The sequence below is a fragment of the Diadema antillarum genome, unplaced genomic scaffold (genome assembly GCF_040938485.1).
Source record: "Diadema antillarum isolate AM-2024a unplaced genomic scaffold, OU_Dant_1.0 seq00000382_RagTag, whole genome shotgun sequence".
NCBI lineage: Eukaryota > Metazoa > Echinodermata > Echinoidea > Diadematoida > Diadematidae > Diadema > Diadema antillarum.
In genome coordinates, this window is record NW_027271380.1 from 1984772 (window position 1) to 2010774 (window position 26003).

General features: G+C 39.8%; 1 protein-coding gene across 1 annotated transcript in view; it reads left to right on the plus strand.

Moving 5' to 3' along the window:
- LOC139731604 (low-density lipoprotein receptor-related protein 12-like) overlaps positions 1–21194 on the plus strand; it is an 82862-nt gene extending 61668 nt beyond the window's left edge. Inside the window, exons 2-5 of the mRNA XM_071642492.1 lie at positions 15268–15433; positions 16362–16636; positions 18203–18325; positions 19456–21194. Of these exons, the coding sequence (XP_071498593.1) occupies positions 15268–15433; positions 16362–16636; positions 18203–18325; positions 19456–19817 (926 nt within the window). The 3' untranslated portion in view covers positions 19818–21194. The remainder of the gene's footprint in view (positions 1–15267; positions 15434–16361; positions 16637–18202; positions 18326–19455) is intronic.
- Positions 21195–26003: the final 4809 nt, after the last annotated feature.

Below are 26003 nucleotides of genomic sequence, written 5' to 3' on the forward strand. Positions count from 1 at the left end.
TTTTCCGGGAAGATTCTGTCATTACCTGGCAATTTCCCGCGTTTGGGACGGCGATAGGGCGGGGACCTGTGTTCATTCCCGGACCTCGTCACAACTTGATGAGTCGCTTGTCGCTTGAATTGGTGTCGGAATGAGGGAGAGGTCAAATCAATGTTGGTGGAGGAAATTCCGTCGATAGGTTGCGTGCACCGTGCCTGCCTGCCCTATATTCCACCTTTCATACCGCTTCAGGAAGAAGGGGGAACCGGTTTCCCCAGGTTATTCCTTGGTTGCCAAGTTAAAGGGCTAAGGAACCTGTAGAGGCATTGTGTCACAATGTTTCCAGTGTGGAAAAAAAGACCAAACCTAAACTGGCTTACATGGTCCTATAATATGCTACCATCACTGTTTCTAATCTTGTGAAAGAATGAAGATTTTAAACATCTAGATTGAAATGAGCGTCAAATGCTACAAACTGGAAAAATTAATGAGTTATCAGATTTACTGCACTCCATTTCCCTATCAAATGCCTATAGACAGTAGTGTTATATTACCTGGAACAATACAGTTAGAATCATTTTTTTTTTTGGAAACGGTCTTCTAGCATGGTGATATTTGCTTCCCATAATTTATATCTTGATAGCAACAGCATCCTTTTCGTAACTTCGGTATGCTCTTAATGTTTGAATATGATTTTACAGCTCGCTCAGCGAAGTTTGCCGTTTAAAAAAAAAGAGCTACCCCAACGTTAAACAGTGTCATTAGAGAGTCTGGTGTGATTAAAGACTGCGCGTTAAAGGTGATACAAAGTCAGCTTCAGTCAGTTTTTCGTTCAGGTAACCCCCGAAATGATGTCTTATCCACATCGCGATGATTGACCTCACGAACAACTGTCTTGAAATACGCATACTCTGCAGGGTTTCCACTGGCCTAAGTTACACGTTCTTATACCAAGAAGGTATTACAGTTTGTAGGCTGCTTTTTGCCTGCACATCGGGAAAAACAAATGTACTCACGTAAAGATGGAATTGCCATGCGCATCGAAATTGATATCGGCAATTTCACGCAAGCGTACTGCGGAAGCAAGTGGTGGTGTGGCTGGTGTCCGCGTTTTGTCAAGCCGACTGCATACCCGAGACGCCCAGGACGAAATTGCCGAGGTTTCCTGCTCAACTTCCGGCAACCTCATCATCTTCTGGTTTCTTCACTTTTTGCTGTTTTGTGACGTTGCCAAGAGAAGAAGCAGGCAAAGTGCAAACAAAATCAAGTGCAGTCCAACTGCAACAACGACCACACCACCTTCCGAAAACCTTCTCTACTTCCTGACGAGACTTACCCTCTCAGTCGTGAAAATTGGTGTTTATGCGAGACATGAAAATATGAAATACATAGCTTGCACCTATGACAAAGGAGGACTATATAAGCAGGGAGGTGGGAGACTCTCACCTCCCTGGTACAACCCACGCCCTTTAAGATTCCGTTAACTAACGCCATCACACGCTGAGATTTGTTGGGAAACGCAATTCCTCCGTCCAATAAAATCGAAGTCGGGAAGACAGATCGCCTTACCAATTCGAAGATGGCGGCTCTGCCGAGTCTCGTTTTCGTTCCGATACTCGGCACTTTGCTTTCCCAGCTGTGGAAACGATACTCGCCCAATTTCTCCGGCCCCCTGTTTTTCATTATTATCGTCTGGGAATTTCGGTTCGGAGGTGCAAGCACCCACTACTATACTAAGTCGTTCCTTTCCGCGCCTAACGCGAGAAAGGTGGGGCGGAACGGAGGTGAATGCACAATGCGCGATCACGCGATCGAGTTACATCGCACCCTCGGAACCACATTACAAAATTTAGCACTAGTGCATGCTGGCTTTTGCCCTTTAAATAATGGGGAAAAACAGTGCGAAGTTTCGCTTCCTTAGAAGCATCCGAAAGAAAAACAAAGTGAGAAAAAAATCATTGCCATTGGAAGGCATGTTGCACTAATTCCATTTAGCGTGTTTCTACGATGTACCACGGGAAAAAAAAGATACTTTCATGACCGATGTACTTGAGCAATGATGCTCAGAAATAAAGTGTCCCACATAGCTGTCTACAACGTTCGTATTTCACCTCGTGTACTTGATTCTTCTTCAGTGTGGTTACTCACAGTTCTCCTCGTTTTGTCAATACACTAATCAACTGGTTTGAAAGACACTACGTCTTGCGGCGCAGATACAAGTCGTGATGGACAAGGGAATATCTTGGGAGATATCAAGACGTAGCACGAGAGACGCGTTGTTGACTAAGCATCCGTGCATTCGCATACGATAATTTTTTTTGCACTATTAATGAGGCAAGTTGTTGTATTCATGGACTTGAACTTCACGCCGAGAAGCGATTAACCCATGACCCTGTAAGTCGCTTACTCCGCGGTCCCAAAACGCCGCGGTTGTTAGGTGCGACGGTAACGTAGTCTACTCAAAATCAGACCGACTAAAAAGTAAACCGATATTTGCCACAGCTAGTCATTTTTCTTTTCAATCCTGGATAAACAAAATATGGTGTAAACAACGAGGATTATGAAAATCAGGAGACATTCTCGACAGATGTACATAATGCATAAATTGTCGTGTCAGTATTCTTCTTTTAGAAGGAGATCTATCTATTCAACATACACTATAAGAGTCACTTGAATAGTATAACTCAGTGTCAATTTGAGAAATGAAATATGATCACTAAATTATCCTTAAATGAAGGACAAAACAATCGCTATCAGCTATTTTTTTCCTGATTAAAGCAACATGTCATTAGTCTTTAAATTGTCTTCTTCTTTCTTTTTTTTTGGGGGGGGGGGATCGTTGTGATCACCACGTAATTGCAATTCGCACTGTCGAAACAATAAGTGCAATATTATAATTATGTATAAGTTATGTGTGTGTGGTTGTGTGTTATGTTGCGCCCATGAATCTGTCCGTTCTTACTCAGGCTACGTTGTGGGATACACAGGAAACAATATTCATCATGCTGGATGGCTTAAATATGCCTACAAGTTATTTGTCGGGTACAAAGAACAGTTACGAGAATAAGAAATATATATCCCAATATCACAGCCTGTGAGGTTGTGTATTATCACTCACCTCCCTGGTATTATGTGAGTGGATGCGCGAATGCGTGCTTTTGTTCACTTTCAAGTCTTATTGGAAAAAAATGCACAAAACACACTTAAAAATGGAAAGGGTATGCAGAAAAGCTCCTATCTTTTTGACGTGTTTCTTCTCTGTCATGCTATATATATATATATATATATATATATATATATATATATATATATATATATATATATGTTTTAGTCCATTAGATATAGAATATGTCATGTTCCATTAAGTACCTCTAATCATCAGAAATGATAATGAGCGTGGACGTAACCACAGTCTTCTCGTTTCTCCCTGGCCAATTTCTATTCAATCAATCCTTCCATCGCATCGACTTCAGGCTGTATGTTCAGCTACAACATGTCAGTAGGAATTTCACTTTTCTAAATGTGAAGTTGGGGCGTTCGTAGAGGAGGAAGAAGGCGAAGTGATATGAAGGGTTTCAGCTCTTCCCTTGAATCGCTCCACTGCCCAAAATGGTAATGATGCGTGAAGCAACAACACCCACATGAATTTTAGAAATTAACGCGCTACGGGCGCTCCGTCTCGCAAATCGTACAACTGACTACGGAACGCCAAATCCCATCCCGCGTGATACGCGGTGAGCTGTTTTGACAGGTCCGGGTCTTCAGGTTAGTTGGGTTGTCCGTGGTAGAAGGTTGCTGCTTGCTTTCTTTCTTGTCTTTCCTTTTTTGTTTGTCCGTCTGATACGTCTCCTTACGTCTGATCAACGATGTTAGACTGTCGAGTTTGATCGATACACATGGTGGCTTGTCGCACATATTGAATTAGAAATGAGGGGGCCCCCAGCCTTATTTTGTGGCTGCATCAAATGTGAGGCCCGACTCTCTCTCTCCTCTCGTTTTATAAGAGCTATGCAAATGTCCCTGCAGGAATCAAAGGTGATACGGGTGATATCATTATATCATCACATCAAATTGTGCGTGACGGTATGTACTGCATGCTTACAGCTTTGCTTCGCTCAACGGACTCGTATCCCATGGCGTGGTGGATAGCGTACGCTGAAGATACATCTGTTAAATGCGCTCTCGGGAGAGCTGTTATACTTTAGAGCGACACACCTTCCAACTGACATGCACGTCGAAGTAGTCTTTACATGCATGACATTGGATATCATAATATCTATGATAAGTCAGTCCTTTGTTGTGTTTACAACCCATGACTCTCCGAGGAATCCGTGCGCTGATTATTCCCGTAAGGTATAACGTGCCGTGGATCAAGGGAGGATCTGCACCAAATTCATTTCACTCACAAAGCGAACCCAGGAAATTAAGGAAAAGCCTTAAGCTGTGCAAAGCTGATATGAATGTACATGATGGTGTTGCGTAACCTTTCACCGTTGTGGATGGCATATTCAGTTGTATTTGGTTTTGAATGTCTGGATCTTAAACTTCATTAAAGGGATGGTATGGTTTTGGTTGAGATGGGGCTTCAGGTTTCCAACTTTTTTTGTGACATGCTGAGAAATCTCTTATGGATTCAAAGTTTATTTGATGAAAATTGGTTTTGAAATAGCTGAGATATCCAAAACAAATGGATCTTAATAAAAGGTGGGACCCTCCTTTTATAAAGATTGCTTTCTTCTCTTCGATTTAAGATATCTCAGCCATTTCAAAACCGATTTTCATCAAATAAAATTTGAATTCCTCTTCGAATTGTATATATGCTCTGTAACATTTCGTAAGTGGATTCCTACACTGCAAAAAGTCCGGTGTTAAATAGTGAACACCGAGCTGGTGTTAAATTTTCGGTGCTCATTTATGGTGTTAAATTAACACCTCCGGGTGTCATTTCCAAATTTTAAACTGTTTTTTGAAGAGTTTCTTAGTAACTGCACTTCTTGTTGATTTTTAATTTAAACAAGACGATCAAGAATTTTACATTAAAATACTAGATTTTTGAAAAAATGTGAAAATAAATTTACACCAAAGTAACACCAGCTAGTGTGGTCTCTTATTGAAGCAGGACGGGTGTTAAACCATTGATATCAACACCAACAAATATCAAATCAACACCATGTGGTGTCATTTTTGAATTAACACCAGTACAGTGTCAAAATAGCACCAGGTACAGTGTCAAATTAACACCACGAAGTGTCAGGTGAACACTTTTCAACACCATCACAGTGCATTTTTAACACCTGTGGGTGTGGTCCTTTATTGAAGTTTGATCGGTGTTAGATTTAACACCCGTGGTGTTAAATCTAACACCGATGTTTTTACAGTGTACTATCTCGTAAAAAGTTAAAAGTTCAATCCTCGTCTCAACCAATATCATTCCATCCCTTATATTAATTTTATTGAAAGTGTCTGCATGGGTGCGTGAGCGTGTGTGTGCGCTTTTACGATGTAAATAAAAAAAGGGGGATAGAGAGAAAGAGACGGTGAGAAAGAGATAGATATAGAGAGAGCGTGTGTGAAATTTCCTGACAAGAGAAGAAAATAGAAACCTTAGGCGAGTAACGACAAACTTCCTCACTTGGAGCAATGACCTCGCCTGGGGCTAAAAGCTCGAAGGAGTCTTATATTATGTCAGGTTCCCCGCGTCTTTAACTATCCATTAATCCGCCTGCCTGTCATCCTGTGGACAGAATCTCCATAATCGAGCGTTATGGGTGACAGAGGACCATAAATTTCATCCAGCAATATAAACATTTTAATTTCCCGTCCATCATATTCGGAGGTTAAAGAGGGGGTGGGGTGGAAGGCTTGTCGAAAAACCAACAGTCACCCTCCCAATGTGTCACGATCGGAGTACAACGCGCCGAAAATTGGGCGCTGCAACAACACCCCGCCTCACCCGCCTCGCCTCCTTTCGGGCGAAGATGTGGAGATGGCATGTAGCAGGTGAACCCCTTTACTAGATCGGAACGCCCGTGGTGAGGGATGATGCGTGAGGCGGTGTTTTGCCCCCTAGGCGGAAGGGCAAATGTCCACTCTCTTGAAGTGATACGTACGTTAAAATTAAATATTAAGGGGTCGTTATCCACGAAATGGACAAACTGTTTGCATTATTGAAATCCCAGTGTGGATAAGGAATCGGAAGTAGCTTCAGGATCACGTAAGACGTATGGCATCGGTGCAACTGTTCTCACACAAAAAAGTTATGTTCGTGTGGTTATTGTGGTTTTCTTTTTTAGATTGTATGATTTTTGTTAGGAGTCCTAAATCATTCATTTCTTCACACAAATGTGCGAAGAAAACGATGGATAAAACTTGTTTTGTAATGTACTGTTAAAGAGTGCTAATGAACTTTGCCTTGAATAGTATATATAAACTTCAAAGGCTGAAAGGGCTTTACTGAATTATGTGTGTACATGCTGTATTTGGATATGTCATCGTTTGTCTAAGAAATTTGTCAGTTGTTTTCCGTAGGCCCTACCTGAAAAGGATTTGTACTAGTGACTTGCAATCCCGCATTAGTGTCTCATCCTTGGGCTTCTGATTAAAAGGATCCTTTCACTTCTTTTCCTAGTCTTCCTTGAAGAAAGAAAAATTGACCAAGACGTTGACACATCGTTTTTACTGTCATCACATTTCAGCACGATTTGCATTCGCCAGCATGGAACTAAGTATGTGGGTCTTCTTGAAATGAACCGTAACAGACGCATGTAACTAATGCCAAGTAGGTTGCACAATTGTTGACTTAGATAACAGCACGAAGGTGTGTGTGTGTGTGTGTGTGTGTGTGTGTGTGTGTGTGTGTGTGTGCGTGTGTGTGTGTGTGTGTGTGTGTGTGTGTATGTGTCTGTGCGTGTGTTGGTATGTGTCTTTGTAAATTTGTGTGTGTGTGTGGGGGGGGGGGAACCGATGGAGTGGCGTTGGACGAGATTGGCTCGGGCTCGAGCTTTATATTCTGTTGATTCATGAACAGTTATTTAGACAGTACACTGTGAGTCATATTCGGGTAGGATTGGATATTTCGTTCAAGATGCGGGAATCTATACGTAGCCCAGACTGACGGTTTCATGATGAATTAGATTTTATGGCAGTCTATATATATATTCCAGTGGTATGATTATTAGTGATACCTGAGTTCGTTTTGGCGCAGTGAAGTGAGCCCGTAGGCTGGATACATGATTTCTACCGCTGTCTGTGCTTCTGCAGTCAGCCGGAGCCAGGATTTTTTTTTTCATTTTCTTTTTTCTTTCTTTTCTTTTTTTTTTTGCGAGCTCGTTGAAAAAACAATTTATCGTTCATTCAATGATTTCCTGTACTTCTTCTTCTTCTTTGTCTTTTAATTACTTTTTCATTGAAAGATGAGAGATGAATGTTGTGTTTGGAGACGAAGTGAGAAATGAACCGTGTGTTTGTCGTCGATGGAAGCGATCACGGTAGTTTGCTGAGTCGAAAATTGATGAACACGTCATCGATCAGTCAGCAACTTTGTGGTTAAAAGAGAAGAGAGAGAGAGGGGGGAAAAATGAGACGTGGTTAAAAAGTCCTTAATGCACTGTGAACGCGCCCGAGCTGACTGGCGAAAAGAAAGCGATTAATGAATATACACTGAGGGGAGATTGGTGAAAAGTGAAGAAATAATCCATCGTTTGCACATTCAGTGAAACGAAAATAAAAATGTGTGTTTCGCTTTGATTACGGCGTTAACAATGGCCCGTAGGTTCAGACCAGATGCATGTGGTATATAATGCTACGTACGTATCAATGGCCTCTAGACGAGATTGCCTTCGCGCGAAGGTAGTTATCGTTTGGCTTACAGGATATCCCTTATTCTCTTCGTTGTCTTCCTCATGTTGGACCGATGATACAAGGAAATGTTGATGTTTTTGCCTGCGGTACACGGCTGGTACTCAACTAGCGAGCTAATCTCATGTGATTGTGAGTGTTTTTCTTAATCTTCTCGGCTAATCGGAATGGCATCAAAGAGCATGCATCTGATAATCTCTACAACTCTCTCTGAAAAGAATTCAGAGCAGTTCCTTTGCGCGATTATCTAAGACATTATTTTCATCCCCGAAAGCACCGTTTGTCGATGTATTCATTTTGTCTATTTATTTATTTATCTACTATATCTATGTGTGTATCTAGCTTGCTAGCGATCTAGAGTAGATATCTATCTACGACTGCTTTTCTGCTTTATACATTTTGAAGTGTTGTCCAAGAACGCTGTATCTCGGGATTTCATGATTTTATGATTTCAGTTCCTTGCGCGATTAGCCATTGTCTTCTCCCCGGAAAGCACTCTTTGTCTATGTATTTATTTTGTTAATTAATTAGTTTATGTATTGCCAGGTACTCATTTATACACCTGGATTGTGAGGGACGTGCGGTGGGTAAAAACATATTGTCCAAGGAAGGGGGTAAGTACTGGATGGGACTTTAATTCGGGCCCTATGGTTGGGAGTCGGGAGTCTTATCCACTACTAGTATGCCACAGCGCCCCAACAACTATATAGATATGGTATATAGTATAGCGATCTAGAGTAGATATCTATCTATCTATCTATATCGAGATATATTTTTCTTGTGCGTGAACTTTGGCGTAACCTTTTTGTTTACATTTTCTGATTTTTTTTTTTTCAAGAACACTGTGTCTCGGGATTTCAGGATACATATTAAAGGCCATATTTACTGCAAAGTGGCAAATTAAAAGATGATAATTAATAGAACAGGGGTCTTTTCTTTCCTAGATACGCACACGCACACACGTGCATGTATATCATGTCACTGAGCTGAAAGCGCCCTGACAAAAATGAAAGAGCTACAGCGTACATGTTTTATAGACTAATTATTATGATTAAACATAACATGTGTGTGTTTAAATGCAGCCTAATATTCACTTATATAGATCATAAATGTATTAGTTTGTTTATCTGTCTATGAAAATTCATCCAAACACACACACTCACACATGGATTATATATTTATATATGTATATATTATTATATATATATTTATAGAAATAGAGAAAGAGAGAGAGGGAGAGAGATAGATAGATAAGTAGATAGATATGAAGAGTTTGAATACGAAAACAGATATATGAAATAGAGGAAATTATCTTCTTTTTTCAATGATCATGCACTCTTTGTATAGCAAGTCATGTTATTGAAGATAAGTAATATTGCCACATATTTTTATACTTCTTTGTTTTTCAACAGCTTTTGTCTCACATAATATTATTTCAAATTCATAGAAACGAGTTTTATGCTTTGCATTTAGACTCGCATGCATACACAGATATGTGGAATGGAAATTAATGTGCAAGCAGTGTTGTTATCGTTAAAAGACCCCCCTTTTATATTGTAATGAGCTAATAAATTATGCGGCGGAGTGATGGTCTCCCTTTAATCCATCACCCAACCCTACATTGCATTGTGTTCTATTCTGATCACGTATTCTACGGAGTCGCCTGTGCTTCCCCCACCACCCTTCCCCCTTCCCCTCTATTCCCCATCTCCCCCCTCTCTCTCTATTTATATCTCCTTCTCTTTCTCTCCTCCCGTATCGTTCTCTGTATATTGCCCGCACCATTTGATACATGTATATAAAATCAGCGAGATATATTCATACAGATTATGATCCCTAGCGCTGTGTCGCCACGCATTATCAGTTGTAATGAATAGATGGAAGAGCTGTGAAAGCTCCCATGAACAGTGATGAAGCGGGGAAGAATTACAGCGACAGATAGAGAGAAAGAGCGAGTGAGAGATAGATAGATAGAGAAAATGAAAGAGGGCGGTAGACAGAGGGAGAGGGAGAGAACGAGATATAAGGTCGAGATGAGAGAGGGAGGGAGCGAGAAATGAAATGGTATAGGGAAAGACAGAGAGCAAGGCTCGACGTTAACATTTTTCTCTAGTGGCCCATTCGGACCATTGAAATCTTTGAATTTGAAATTTATGGTTGCCCGAAATAGAGATGTAGAGGCCCGAGATAAAAGGTAATGTAACAGGTAATATAAAATTTTATTTTGAATTCTAGCTGCCCGATCTGGCCACCGAAGGACAATTTTTTTTTTCGAAATTTGGTGGCCCGACATAAATTTTTAACGGCCCTGGGCCACCGGGCCACAGCTAATGTCGAGTCCTGGAGAGTAGGAGTGGAGAAGATTTATGATAAGAGTCATGTGTAACAGACTTCAACACGGACTACATGCATCATAAAATGTTATGTTCAAATACTTAGTGTAATCAACAAACGAGGTGGTAATAAAACATTAGAGTTGTGGAGTATAAAGAGGACATCGAGAGGACGAAGTAGTCGCCGATCGGTAAGGTGACCTTGTTGAGTTCTGAGAGTCAATGAGATAGTTATATACCACATCATCTCTTCAAGTTTAAAAGAGACAAAGAGAGTCTAACGCGGAGTGTAAACAAAAAGACAGACTCCATGATACAGAAATATAGTTGATCGAGCCATTAAAAAGTGATGGTAGAACTTGAAAAGCCGAAGTGTCAAGCACGTGTAATGAGCATGTAATTTGATAACGTGCACGACAACCTTCATTTTGCTATATCTGCAGGTAAGTGGTCCGATATGACAATTGTGGTATTGACAATTATGTCGGAGAATATAAAAAATATATAGATAATATATGATAAGAATATATAAAAACGGAAAATATAACACACAGACACACATACACACACACACACACACACACACACACATGTCGTCGACCAAAAGCAAATAAGATGAAGATGTTAATAGTGAAGTCCAATACTATACAGTCTGACTGCACAATATTTCGAGCTAAATGCTATACATATTATTTCTGTCAACATTTTGGGTACCTAGGAAAATGATTGTACATAACGTACGGAAACACAAGTATGATTTTATTTTGTTATTACATGAGAATATACGGGGAAATAATTTAAACAGCAGAGTCTATGAAAATAACCCCTCCCCTCCGAAAGAAAGAAAGAAAAAAAAAGATTTAAAAGGCATAAATATATCCAGAAGAAAATAAGGGGAAAAAAAAGAAGAAATGCAAAGATGCCTTCACGTGTACAGTTGGTGAACTGCGTTTGGCCTCTCGAACTCTAGTCTGTGCTCGTCTGTTAGCTCCATTCAATTTCATCCCAATTACGTTGTCCACTGAGTTTCGTAGTCATCAATTTCTTAGCTAAGCTACTTCGCCTATGCGTCATGCGATTTGAACGTATGCAAGTAGCATGCGTAGTCTGCTAGTGATTCAAACCTCCTTTACACTGTCATCTCATATAAATATTACAGCGCATTAGGCGGTGTGGTATGTTTTTGTTTATTTTCATAGGTTTGGTACAAAGGCGATTTCATTTTTCTCGTCAAGGAGAATTCGCCTTACTATAATGATGATATTCTTACGAAACACTTCGTGGTGATGTACTATAAATTTGTCAAAAGTCTGGGAATATGAGACTAACTGTGATTTGATGCTATGATGACGACACGTACGTACTTGGTCTGAAATACTGAACATGTAATGTATATTGCCCATTGCTAGTCGTGCATTTCACGTGAATGCTACTGATTTAATATTAGAGGAATTGTACAGTATGCCCATTTCTTACGCAGCAGTAAAATAATCGTATGTTGATGTGATTGTGATTAGAATGCATGCCAAAGGCCCACATGATGTGACATTTGTGTTTTTAAAAAACAAGCCTCGTGAGAACGAATTATCGTTAATGTTCGTCGTTCTCATACCACCCAGAAGATTTAAGTTAGGTTGCCATGATGAATGTTGAGTGATGTGCATCTAAAAAAGAGGGTTTATGTGCATCATACTATCCTCAGGTATATGTGTACATTGAAGATTATGTAGATATATGGAAGAGTCTGCACTAGGTAGATGGATGCAGATAATATCATCCCTATATGTTATTATGTGAATATTAACGCAAACAAAAAACGGACGATCATGCAGACCCTGTCCTTCTATTGCATGACCTTCTACAGAGGCGGGTCATACTTTGCGGTATTTGCTATTTGGCAGCACGCTGATGGCAACAATGCCACGAACGAAAGAAAAGTGCACAAAAAATCCCTCGTGATGAAAGGGAATCCGAATGAATGGCGACGTGGTCTTTGTGAGTGTGTCAGAGCTGTCAATGCCCGTACATATCATAAACGGACAATTAATCAGCCTACTTTGGAACAGCGGCACAATACGGAATAATATTTCCATAACCTCGATTCTCTTGTCGGCTCGCGCGCTCTGCCGCCGCGCACGTCGTCAGTAGACGTGAATCTACTCGCAAGTGCCGTACACAAGGGAGCTTCGCGCTCCGCACGGACGTTTTCCATGCATTGTCATTGGTCTCTCTAGTGGCCATAGAGTTCCGTTTATGACTCACTAAGAACCGTGTCGCTCTCAAGGTAGTCTCCCCTTTAAAAGGTAGTCCGTCTCCTTCTGAATTTGTAATGGATTCCAATGTCAGCCTTAGCTTCAAATATAGCACGGAATAGCCAGCGTCAGCTTATAGGCTTTGTATCACTTAATAAGTGATTTCAAGTCCCGTTTTTCCTGGGATTCTGTGCGGAGTGGGGGATTTATCATCAGTATCAAGCAATAACATTATTTGCACAAGGAAAGTAAGACTATGAATGCCTTGTGTGCCTATACTACTGAACATGCGCACTTGCTTGTGTGTTAAGCGGTCAGCTTGTGAGGCCCTGCCAGTTGGTTCCGCATTTTTCTATGGGTGATTGAGTGCTCTAATGGTGGTGACTGATGTTGTAGGAAAGCAGCACACACAATACAACCAGGAAAGAGAGACAGGGGGTGGGGGAGGATAACTCTATTTTTAGGAAGTGAAGGTACATATTAAGCACGGGAGCGGTATGGAGCTGTTGCAAATTGGCAACGGTGCAAATGAAATTCAGTTTTAAAGTCTTACAGGGTACCAGCTCCCAGCATCTGAAGCATGCTGCCTTATCTTGATTACACATCGGTGGAATGCGGACACAGTTCCAGTTGGGACGCATATTCCTCCGAACTTGTTGGGATAACGGGGAAGCGTTATGTACAGTGATGAGAATGGACTCGGGGAGCAGTTAGGGCAGGCGACCTCTCGAAGATGACGGGAAAAACTGGTCGCGTTCTAGATAAAGCAAATACCGTAGAGGCTTCTGCAGGGAAGGGGTCACACATTTTTTTTATGTTCTTTTTTTTCTGGATTGCATCTCGTCTTTCTTTTCCCTGGTGGATTCTGTCTCCCTTCATCAGTATCCGTCCTTTGTCTAACTGGCACACGAAGCTCCAGTATACAGTACCACGGAGAGCATCGTGAATGTTTAGATGCTAATTCAACGTTCTTTCATATCTCGGTCAGTCCAGTGGGCTTTATCATTAAGTAATTTGATCTTTCATACAGAAAAATATAAGGATCTCATCAATCTTCAATAAAATCATCTTTCTTTTTATTCCGGGGAAGATGAAACTTCATGAAGCTCACTTAGCTGCATGGTATATAGGGCCTGCGTTTTCTTTCTTTGTATCCGTAAGGTGAAAGATTATCACGGGATCTCGAAAACAAATCATTCTTATAAGCTCTTAGTAGTTGGTTTGCGGATAAATCTCGATGTTGAATTTAAAATCATAGTTTTTATTTTACTTCAATAATCTAGTATGTCTGGTTAAAGGCTTTATGAACACGCAGCCCCTTCCAGATGCAAGCTCATTCATGACGAAACGCCACCCATCCTGATAACACAAGTTAAATGTAGAACCATGACCCATCTGTTTGTAACTGTACTGTTTTCTCACACGGTTACAGAAGCTTAGAAACATTTCTGCGAAAATCCGAAATTCTTTGCGTATTTTGACTGTACACTTATAAGTCGATGTGAAATAAATATTTAGTCACCACGTTTGAAATGTTGTGGTCGTCTATTGTCAAATACAGTGATCTGAAGTATAAACAAAATGTATATGAATAGATATGAATACTAAGTATATAGCGAATATACGCGATATTTTCTTGCAGTGCATAAATATGTCATAAATTGTGACATAGCAATATTGCAGATACTGTGCATCATGGCACTCTTGCGTATGAGACGAAATTGTAAGGTGAGAAAGTCGATGTGCTGAAATTATAGCAACATGAATGTACATTGATACGACTCTTGGAGAGATGGGAATGCACACATATTAGACACATGAACCGCTGGAGAATGCACACGCAACCCAAATACATGCGACATGAATTCAGAGTAGATATCGTGGCACAGTTTTCCAATCCTGTATATAGACTCGCTAGTTCCAGCTTACTTGTCATAGCATGTTGTCACCTGAACTCTCAAGTACCTTGGAAAACACTCAGCGCGTGATGAATAATTCATCGAATCCCAACACGAATACTGATGCGTGGGGATAAGGGGAAAGCGTAATGTTATTAGTTTAAAAGAATAACTACCAGCGCCAGGAGCCTGACTAAACACGTTTCATATCCGTTGTCGGATATGATATTATGCCAAGACGATCGAGCAAGAAGTGATTGAATTTCTGGCGGCGGAAATGGCGCGCAGAATCATCGTCTGCGCGAGTCCATTTCCATCGATGCATGTGGCGCTTCCTCCTCATTTGCTGTACAGCGCCTCCCATTGCACGATTAACGGAATTAGTAATGTCTAATAGTCGTATTCTCGTGCCCAGGCATGATCGAGACTGTTTTTCTTTTTGTTTCTCTGCCTAAGAGTTTGGACATCATCATTGTAATTATCATGATAAATATCAAGTCTAAATGTTCATATGATACAGCTAAAATATTGCTTCCGCATGTGTCCCCATTCATCGTAGATGGCCTCCTTCTCAAGAGGTCGCAACAACCTTTCACTGCTGATGTGTATCCATGAGCAGGCCTACATGTACTATGGTTTGTGAGACAGTGTTGGAATTCATGTGGTATAGGAAATATGCCGCCTACATGCTATCAAATAGCAAAAAAAAAAAAAAATGAATTGTGCAAGAATAAGACTGTGTTGTAAGACAAGTAGTGAATAACGGAATTACACTCATTATCAAAGCATGCGTTTTGAAGAAAAATTCACGCACGAAAGCTTCTCACCATGCCCTCTCAGATGTTTCGTGATGTTTTAGTATATTTTAGATTTTCGAATTGTTGCTTAAGCAAAGGAAGAATATTATGAATGATTTCGATTTCCTTGTTCTTCTTTATATCATTTCAGCGTATATCCAAGACCGGGTTCGCTCTCTGCTATGCATGCCGAAGAACGTGAGTGACACGGCGGGCCGCGTGGCTTCGCATCACGAGGTTGAGCACGAACCGTACGCAGACAGTATGGACTGCACGTTTACTATGAACGCAAAGCCGGGACAATTCATCAATATCAGGTAAGTTTCATTTAACTCGACGTCGATCGTCATCACATAATGCGATATGATTAAAAGTATAGGTGAGGTAGATATTGATAGGAAAGCTGTACGCATATACATGTAGTTTTGAGCAGAACACGAAAGTACGAGGGACATAGTCTGTATTTGTCACAATGATGTCATCTGCATTCAAATCATTTGCATGTAAGGGTTGTTGCTGCATGATGGGCGTCATGATGTAATGACATGGGCGTGGTCGAGATGAGAATGGGTGTGGTCAGGATTAGATAGGCGATGTCAGGACGGGATTTTTAATGAGATAGACGAGTGCGCATGATCTGCGGTGTATCTTTGTGTGACCAAGGGCGAAATCATATTTTGAGTATGGACTGTATTTTTATCTCCCGTGGGAATAGCTTTGTTGCATGTAGGGGTCAGCTGTTCTCCACCTTTTATCCTTTAAACAAAAATCGCACAATATTCAAGACAAAGTCTAATTGACTTGTGTGATGTACACAAGCTGTTTTTAGATTTAAGATGGGGCGTAGCTAAAACTCAGTCCCCCGACCAAAACAAAACAAAACAAAACAAAACAAAAATACAAATCTAAACGAAATCTAAAACTAAACAAAAGACAGGAATAACAAACAAATTCTTGTCAGCTTTACATCGAGTGTCCTTTATTGTTTAAATCAAAATCTCTCACATCACATTGTGAAAAGAAAGTGCTCATCATGAGCTGATTTCTATCCAATTGTTACTCATAAATGGAGGTCCTTCATATCCGTTGTCAAAATACAAGCGTTTGATTATGTGTGAGCTGAAATATCATTTCCGACTCGTTTGCTTCGCTTCCCCTCGCTTTCCGATCGAAACATTCATCCGCCCGATAGCATCGCTATATACATTCTTAACATACCGTGTTGATATTTAACCGTCCATCCAGATTCGATTTCTTCGACCTCGCTGCGTCGTATGACATCCGGGAGAAGCGATGTCGAATGGAGGGCGACTACCTTTCCATCTACGAATCGGGCAACATCTTCCTCATCAAGGGCAACATCCTGGAACCCGCGGTCAAGCTGTGTGGCGGCACGGGCAAGTTCCCGAGCGACTACCAGTCGGTTAGCAACGTGGTCACTGTCCGATTTTACACTGACGATTACCACAGCCCGGACAACGGTATCAAGTTCACGTATACGGCCTTCTACAACCCAGCAGGTATGTATTTATAGACTTGTTGTTGTTGTTGTTGTTGTTGTTGTTGTTGTTGTTGTTGTTGTTAATATTTACATTTAGGTTGTTTGCATTTTTTTTTTTTTTTTTTGCATTTACAGTTGTACCGAGTTGGTTTCTAATCTTATATTTACCGTGTGTCATATAAAGTGGCCTTACGAACACATTTAAAGACAGTTCTTTTTGTTCGGAGTAAATTTCTAGTCCATGGTGGTCATCAATTTTTGTTAATACATGCTGACATAATCGACTATGCATGTTGAGGCCACAGTTTTGCAATTTACCTAATTCGCGTTTAGTGCCATAATGTGCTCCTGCATAATTTCTGCGATTATGATAAACCAGAAGATTTTGTTCTTGCTCTACGAATAAAAACATACTTTTCGCACAGATCACTCTGATTCGTTTGATTTTTTTATGTAAATTGTATTATTAGTGAAAGTAACACAATGTATAAACAAAGGGATCCGTGTATGTTTCAGCACACAACTAATCATGCCGTACAGCCCTGTAAACAGAGATGTGTATAATCTTGAACCACGTAACAATGAGCAGAACCAGAATCGTCAATCTTTATCGATTTATGTATTTAGAACCGCTGAAAGGGATGAATTAGATATTGCCAGTGCGCCCGACTTGTAAAAACCATGTAATTTACCGTCTGGAACGCCAACAGGTGCATGGGATGTTTATGTTTCAGAAAAAGAATTATAACGCTCTGCGATGCATGGGTCATTCATAACAGCGCACATAAAGAAGTGATCTCATTAACTTACACAAGGAAAGAAAGGAGGAATAAGTTAGTGGCTGTAGAGCAAATCATGCAGTCAGAAGCACTGATTTTCTCCAGACTCTTGATGTTGCTGTTATACGTGTTTGTAGGCCAACTGAAAAGTGCAAACAATCTGTTGCTAGGCTTTATGGCGGGGGATGACGGAGGGGCAACTTTAATTGCAGACGGCAGCCGCGAGTCGTCTGCAAAAGTGCAAAAGCCATACGATGTGGCAAGCCAAAACGGCTAACACGGGCAGGTTTAGTTGTGTAACTCCGAATGAATTCACCGTGATCTAATGATTCGGCTTATCCTATCTGGCTGTTAACAGTATAACCCCATTCAGTTGATTGCACCCCCCTCCAAGATAAAGGGGAACATTTGGCGGAAAATCTTGTTATAGGTTCAATGCAGGCTTACGTGAATGTGCGTGATCATGTGATACTGATATACGTTGACCACCGATGATGCCTTACATGCTTTGGGTTCTCACACTTCTCACACAGTACAAATGTATCTTCATATAGAATCTGCTTCTTCTTTATTTCCCGAGTTTTTCATGATGATTATTATTTCCAACTTTGGTTTGGATTTCGTATCATTGTCAAATTTTCTTTTTCTTCTTCATCATCTCTTTTTTTCTTCTTCTTCTCACAATCTTCCGCGTGGAAAATATGACTTTTTTCACCATCCCTATTTTGAAGCCTTATTTGAAGCGGTATCACCCATCCCCCTTCTGTAAACATCTTTGTTTCATTTTACCCCCGTGTCCGTTGCAGAGCGCACACCCGACTGTTTCATGTGTGCAGATAGCACGATGTGTATAGACAAGGACCTCACGTGTAACGGTATGCCCAACTGCAATGATGACAGCGACGAGGAAGCTAGCCTCTGCCAAGAATGTAAGTGTGTACCAGGGGCCTGTTTCACAAAGAAGCCCAGTCGATCTTAAAATTTAAGATTGACTAAAAGTTATGGTATGCTGTGTGTGTCTTTAATGTTGCTCAACTTTCTAATGAAAATTGAGATTTTGGAGACTTTTTTTCCATGTAGCCATTGATAATACAAGATAAAATAAATAACAAATGAATTATTCTGTAAAAAATAATGATAATTTGAAGTGGGTGGTGATTAGACTACTAAAATTGAACAGGGAAGCCAGTGGCATATCATATTTAGTCAATCTTGAATTATAAGTTTGACTTCAATTCTTCTTGAAGCACCCCCAGGACTGCTGCAACGATCCCATGCCAGTTTACTAATGGCCTGTATTCACATTTAGGTATACTTCATCCTCCCTCCCCTACCTTCCAAGCCAAGACTGAGTCACGACCTGCGCCATATCCATACCACGAACGGACCAAGGAGGTCCAGGACATAGATACAATGTATTACCTATACCAAACTTAAACAAACCAGTTCAAATTGAAACAGGCTTACTATGGATTTAGCAAGTCTGTCAAAATTTTGAGGGTTTCGTTTTATGGACTCCACTGAGTACTTTGCGCTGAAGGACTCTCATTATGTATCTTTCTTTATTACGTCACTGGCTACGTTTAGTCGCTTACAATACCTATGACGTTGTGAGATGATGGTCTCGAGAAAGTTAAGTCGTCTTTGTGACTAAATACTTCACCTGCTACGATGTGTAAAGAAAAGTTTCAGGGGGAAAACATAAGCACTGAAATGTTGACCTAAAATGTCAATGTAAAACTCGTATATGCATTATATACTTTATGGATGGCTTTTCCTGACTCATGTGCGCTGTAATTGATATAATCATACATCTTAGCATTATGTTGTTCTCAAGTCATATGAGCATGCATAGCCATTAACTCTCTATGTGCTACGTTTATTTAATGTCCATTGGTACAGATGTGCAATGTGTGCTCTTTTGACTCAGTGGCAAAGAAAGGGTTAAAGGACAGTCAAGTAAGTTAAAGAAATACATGTATATGGGTGGCATTTCGGCATTATTACTAATCATTGTCGCATCTTGTTTGTTTCACCCACTCTTCTGAACAATTTGCAGCAAGCAACATTTTCCAGAAGGGTGTCGAGACGCTTGGTATCGGTGTCATGGTGGCGATTGGAGCAGGATCAGGGCTTATTCTTCTATGTCTCCTAATACTCTGTATTGTCTGCTGCTGCTGTTGCACCAAGCGAAATAACCCGCCTGACCAGAAGGCTCAGTATAGGGCGCCGCCAACGCCGAGACCCGGATCGTATCCATCCCACAATTCCAACTATTCGTCGTACTCGTCGTCCGCGTCAAACACAGCGGGGAGGCCCTACCCGAACTTCCCGCCCGGGTACCCTCCGTTCCACAACGGCGGCTACAGTGTAGGCTACAACTACGAGAACGGGAGGATGGAATTCCCGCAAAAAGTCTAGGGGTGACCCTCATCGTCTTGAATATTGTTGCGTTGCGTAATATCGTCATGTACTCTCGCACTGCAGTGCATGTAACCTAAAAATCGAAACACTCACTTTTCTATTATTTATACATTCATTCACTCGTGGAAAAAAGAAGAAATCGTTCAAGATGTAAAGTTGGATTGATTAGTGTTTCTGACGTTTTACAATTTATTTGTATAGAGTCACTGTGCTGGTACTTTACTATTACGGTTATTTTTGTTTTCTGTAGATTTTAGGTCTACTTGTAGTTGATAAAGTGAAATAGGTTTGTGAAAGGACTGTATATAGAGTGCGCATGCTCAGCCGCTGTAGCCTTGGCAACGATATTGCAAAGTTTGATGCAGCATTAGCTGCTTGTCTGTATACAAATTCAAAAATCATTATTCTACATATTGCCAAAGAAAGCTTTCTGTTGCAGTCATCATGGAATGACATAAATGCCGGATTATGATGTGAATGTGAAAGACGGTCTCTCAGACGTTCTGTTCCACAAAGTTTGTGACTTTTTTTCTCTCTCTGTCCCTCTCTCTTTCTTTGTATGTCATCAAAAACGTGGTACTAAAACGTATCCAATTGTACATTTATGCCTGCCAGTGTTCAAACACTTTTCTTCTTGTATAGCATATAAATCTTCAATATTAGTACCTCAAAGAAAATCACTGACACACAAAACCTGCCATTGTACATAAAACTCGTAGGATACAAATGAAATGTTTTGACAGAAAAATCTTCTTTATTGATTCAAAAGGACCCAAAATATCACTATGAATTAAGACCCAATCATTAAATTCTTTTTGTTCCTGAGTGACCAAATTTGTATGATTTCTTATTTATTAATGCGTGTACATTCCTCTGATATGTAATCCCCAGAAGTATACTGACAAATGCAAAAGGAAAAATCCGAAAACTAAGTAGGGCCTATAGTTTCACCTTCATTATTGATAATCAATTGCCAGAGTTGATCTGAGTATGCACACCTGTAGAGGATAGACTTGAGGATCACGAGAAAGTTGTTCATATACGCGGAGAGTAAATTTGTAAAATAAGAAGAGAAAACATCAGTAATAGTAATGGTAATTCAGCGTTGTGCTGAACATGCCTCGTATTCATGAAAGTGGACTTAATATTTTTAAGCAGACTGAAGATTCTAGACCAAATGAGTGAGGTCTGTCATCATTTCTAGCAATTCCCGTTTCGACCTTTCACATTGTATAATCCAAAACGAAGAAAAGAAGAACAGCAACAAAACGAACATGTACAAACCCGATCAGGAAAATGATCCTTTTTTTAAGCAGAACTTGAAGAAGTTGGAACAAAAATAGTCATGACTTAGTCAGTATCAGCGAGTCATGTTTTTTTTTTTTTTACCGGTCAATGGTTCTCATACTCACTGAGTGAAATGTGTTGGTGTGTGCTCCTTTTGGTTTCATTGCAGGAAGCATGGTTATTGTATATTTCCTAGAAATTTGACGTTGATACCCTGTCCAACTTTTAGCAAGGGTCGTATTCAAATTAAACAACAATAAAACGTCACATTTTGGCTTTCTTTTGTGCATAACATACAGTATGAGAATTTGATAAGCAAATGACGTCTCTGCCAAGAAACCAGAACGCCGTGTCAAATGCCTTCATAACATTCAAACTCGTCAATACGACGGTATTCGATTGTGATGCTGCTGATCTGTAGTAGATCCAGATGTAATTTCGCCGATTTTGATTTCAGTGCGAGGTTTTCTCGTGTTAATAAGGTGGACCGTCATTGGAGCCGTGCTCAAGGTTGGCTTTCGATGAGGATAAATGTCATCACTCAAGCAGAAGAAGAATACAATACGTGTATCTCAACCGCATGACGGGTGATAGAAGTGACACACTACTTTGGGAAGTAGACAGTTTTGTACATTCGACACGATGTGATCAACTCTTTGCGTTCTCCAGAGAATTGGAGAAATATCAATCGGCTTTCAAGAAGCAAACTACAGTTAGACCTTATTAATTATGGAGGTCCGTCACAAATACAAATGCCATCAAGGAATACTAAAATCTTTATACGCAGATTAAATAGGCTTATGAAGAGCGTTGATTATCAGTGCATTTAGTAGCATCTATACAATATATACTATCAGTACTGAACTAGACTGGTAAAAGGCTCTGATTTGGAAAGAAAAGGGGAAGCGTTATTGTGCATGAATAACTCAATCATGGTGGAGAGAGCTGAATATTCAAAGAAAGCCAAACTTTGCTGACATACCATTCCCTACTAGCATACCTCGTTGAGATCATTTCGTTTTTCTTACAGTGCGTCGCACTTTATTCTCGATAATGCTCTCTCACTTCGCGTTATTGCATTAAGCACGCGCAGCTGAATTCATGTGTAGGAGTATCATGTTTAAAGTGATGCTGCGTGATTAGTGGTATTGTGGTCCATGTCGTGACGTTTTCGAGTGGCGGAATTCGTCAACGGCGCGTTCATGATGGGCGAGGTTTTAGTGAGACAAACGTTTTTCTATTCGAGGTTTTTGTCATTTCTTTCTTTCTGTCTGTTGTATGTCTCTCTTTCCATCTCTCTCTCTCTCTCTCTCTCTCTCTTTCTCTCTTTCAAATAGATATTATTTGCCAGAAAGCTGAATATGCTAATGCGATTTCCAGAATTTGAGGGAGTAGTCTGCACGCTCAGTGCGCCCAAACACATCCCTTGCTGACTGCATAGTAATGTGTGTTTGTGTTTATTTTACTTTATGTTAGCACGAAGCGAAAGTACGATAGCCTGGTGTAATTATGTTATCTCAGATAATTGGAGATCCGCCATTTCGCATGAAAGAACAGAGGGAAATCTGTTGTCTGGCTGAAAGCGTTTACAGTTTTGTATATTTTTTTTTCAATCATTCTTGTCCGTATTTTGGATGATATTATGTTGAAACATTAGGATGTAATGAATATTACATCGATATGATGCAGACTTGTTATACAATGACTATAGTATAATACTCATTACTGTTTCACATGGTTTTCTTGTCGTTGTACAGAGAAGGTTATCGTGACACGATGCTGTAATTTGAACTTCATTCTTTTCACGTGTAAATTTGAAAGTTCGTGATAAGTCGGGATGGGGAAAGTTAGAGAGGTGACTTGGGAAAACGTAAGTTGGTCATGTGATAACACCCACGTGATAAATCACTGTCTCAGCGGTATTTATATCGATCACACAACTCACGTGACTGCACACCACAAATGACAGGATATTAAATGCAATGTGACTTCTAACTCAGTACACTGTGATGTTTGGTCGTCCCTCTTTTTTTAAAGAATGTTGTAGTGATGTTGATTGAAGGTAGGTGTTTATAATTATTCATATCTGAACAAGTTTTCACAATGATGTCATCGGTGCCAATCACTTCAATCGGAACACAGTGTCCGTCAATCTTTCACTCGTTAATGTTTGCCAAAAATCGATATAGAGTGAGGTTATGTTGAGTTTCTGGTCAATATTCAAATCTTTACACATATTATGTCTTTTAAGCGTCGTAAGTAGTTATACCCGTGGATGTTTTATACCGTCAGTGCTTGAATCACTTGCGTTTGTATGTAACCATGAGTCCTATAGGGCTTTATTCGGCCGTCGTGTTCTGCATGTTTAGGTATAAAAGGAAATTATCGGCGACATAGAATTGAAGGGATCAAATACTACTCACATTCATATGCCCTAACATCATATATCTTTCTATTTTTATTGCTTCTTTACGATTTAGATACTACTGTTCTGTTCAATCTTGCTTTTTAAGTGAAGTTGATAAGATCGTCGTTTTTTCATGAAGTCATACGAGGTTTCAGGATTACTTATGTTATTTTGTTTCTGATTTTGTTTAGGACTGTAGGTGTAGAATACCAATGATTGTAAAGTACCATATCTGTATAAAAAGGTGAAAATGCCGTCGATATGCAAAGTATGTAGCGTGACTGTAGTATATGATATGATGATGTACTAGACATTCTCGTTTGTTGTAAATAAATGAGACTATGCGTGTAATAGTATGTAAAGTGTGTCGAGAGTACAATAGCCTACTCACAGAAATTCTTAAACGTGATCTTGATTTTGCGTTTGATTTCTCGGACATGACCTTTGTGTTTCTGAATTTTGGTTAACCATGGACACCTCTTCTTGGAAAAGGTGAACAAACTTATAGCAGAAACTTTTAGAAGGAAATATAGCATAGCATATACCCAGAAATGTTTCGTTTGTGTAAACGAATCAGTTCCGTTTGATACTCGATTCTGAGGTTTTTTAAAAGTGTCCTAGCAAGTGACTAAAAATATGATATCGATGCCATTTGTACATAAACTTTTTAAAGGCATATTTTCAGGAATTCTTGTGAAGCTTGATATGTCGTTTGTGTTGGAAATACAACATTGTGTTGCTTTTTTTAAATTGCTATGTAGAAAAATTATAAATTTATGTGTGATCACACTGTAATCAGATTTAATTTATGACGCTGAATTTGATGATACGATAACCGTGCATTTCCTTTACGTTAACCTATGTAGCCTTAGATAGTTCGGTGATATACGGAGGTGGGAAAAATACGCTGTATTCAAATAGCAATTTTGTTGTTGGTGTGTTTCCCAGAGAAGAAATTGTAATTACATGCTCATTCTTTTATCGCAAACGGGTATTTATTTCTTATTGCCAGCTGCTGCTTACTAACTGCTTGAAATGTCCTGTATGTCGTATCAGTAAAGTAAACCATACCATTATCACAACAATAATTTAAACGTAGGAAAAAAAACAAGTGATTTTCGTGCATTGAAATGTCGAAGCGATGGGCGATAATTCTATTCATTTTTGTAGCTACAGACGTTCATCACTGTGTCTTGCATATTTAATTCATCTGCTTTACCACAATTATGTTAACACTTTTGTTAGATTTTACACATACTCAGTATGTCTATCGCAGCCACTTACAACCATTTTACATCAGATCTTATTGGTATTTCGGAGTAATGGTCTTTTTGAGCCTGTCCATTTGTTGGGCATTGACTCTTGGCTCTTTTTCGAGCTTAATATCCTTCACATGCAAAATAGTGTGGTTATATCGCCACACACATTCGTCACTTTTTATTCTACTTATCATATAAGATGTGGTTTTGTATTTGACTTATGGTTGATATGACAAGAAAAATCCACCTCGAGAGAATTTTTAGAAAAAAAAAAATAGCGAAGAAATAAGACAAGAACAAAAAGAAAAATGAAGGAGACATGCCTATACGCTGGAGAATGTTCACCCGAAAAAAAAAATGTCCAGTTGCAGTGATATTTTACTGAAGCTGAAGGCCGAGGTGAAAATGGAATTGCTTGAGGGCTATTTATTCATATGGAGTGAGTATAGTCCGAAATAGTGCATGGCAGTCACATGCGCATCATTAAATTTGTTGCATAGCAAAGAAGATAATCGTATATTCCCGTCACAACGATTACTTTCGGCCTAGGACTCCCTGTGGATCCCACGTGCCGCATTTTATGGTTTTAATGATGTGCCCAACCAAGCACTGCAGGAGCAACAACAAAATGGATAAACAAACAAACAAACAGACAAAAACAATTAATAAAGATCAAGTGTTACCAGTCCAAACAATGTACGCTGTTTTCTATTTTGATATGATACACATACTATAGTCAATGCTAGTGGCCGATCCATCCACAAATGATTTATATGTTTCCAATGCAAAAGATTCTCTTCTGCTACAATGTATGGCCTCTTCTTTATGGAAGTTTAAACTTTCTTCGCTGACATGTCTGTTCCCTGTACCTGTACAATCTATAAAAGCGTCCGTTCTGTGTATGTAATAAGCATTTTCTATAAGTTTTGCATGTATCAATAAAATTTTTTGAATTGTACAGAAAGTGCTTCTGGTTTGGATTTGACATTTGTTGTTGCCTAATGTCTTTTCATATGATATGTCATGGAATTTCTCGTATCGGCTTCGGAGGATGCAGTCAGTGGCTGTTTGTTTGTTTGTTTTCATGTAGGTGTATAGCCCATATACAGCTGCACTGGCTGATGTCTCGGTGGGTCCAGCTACATAATACTATAGTCCTACTAGTATACAAACAATGACTGCTATGAGGGGCACAGTTAAAATTATGGGCCCAAGGTGATGTGGAAACCA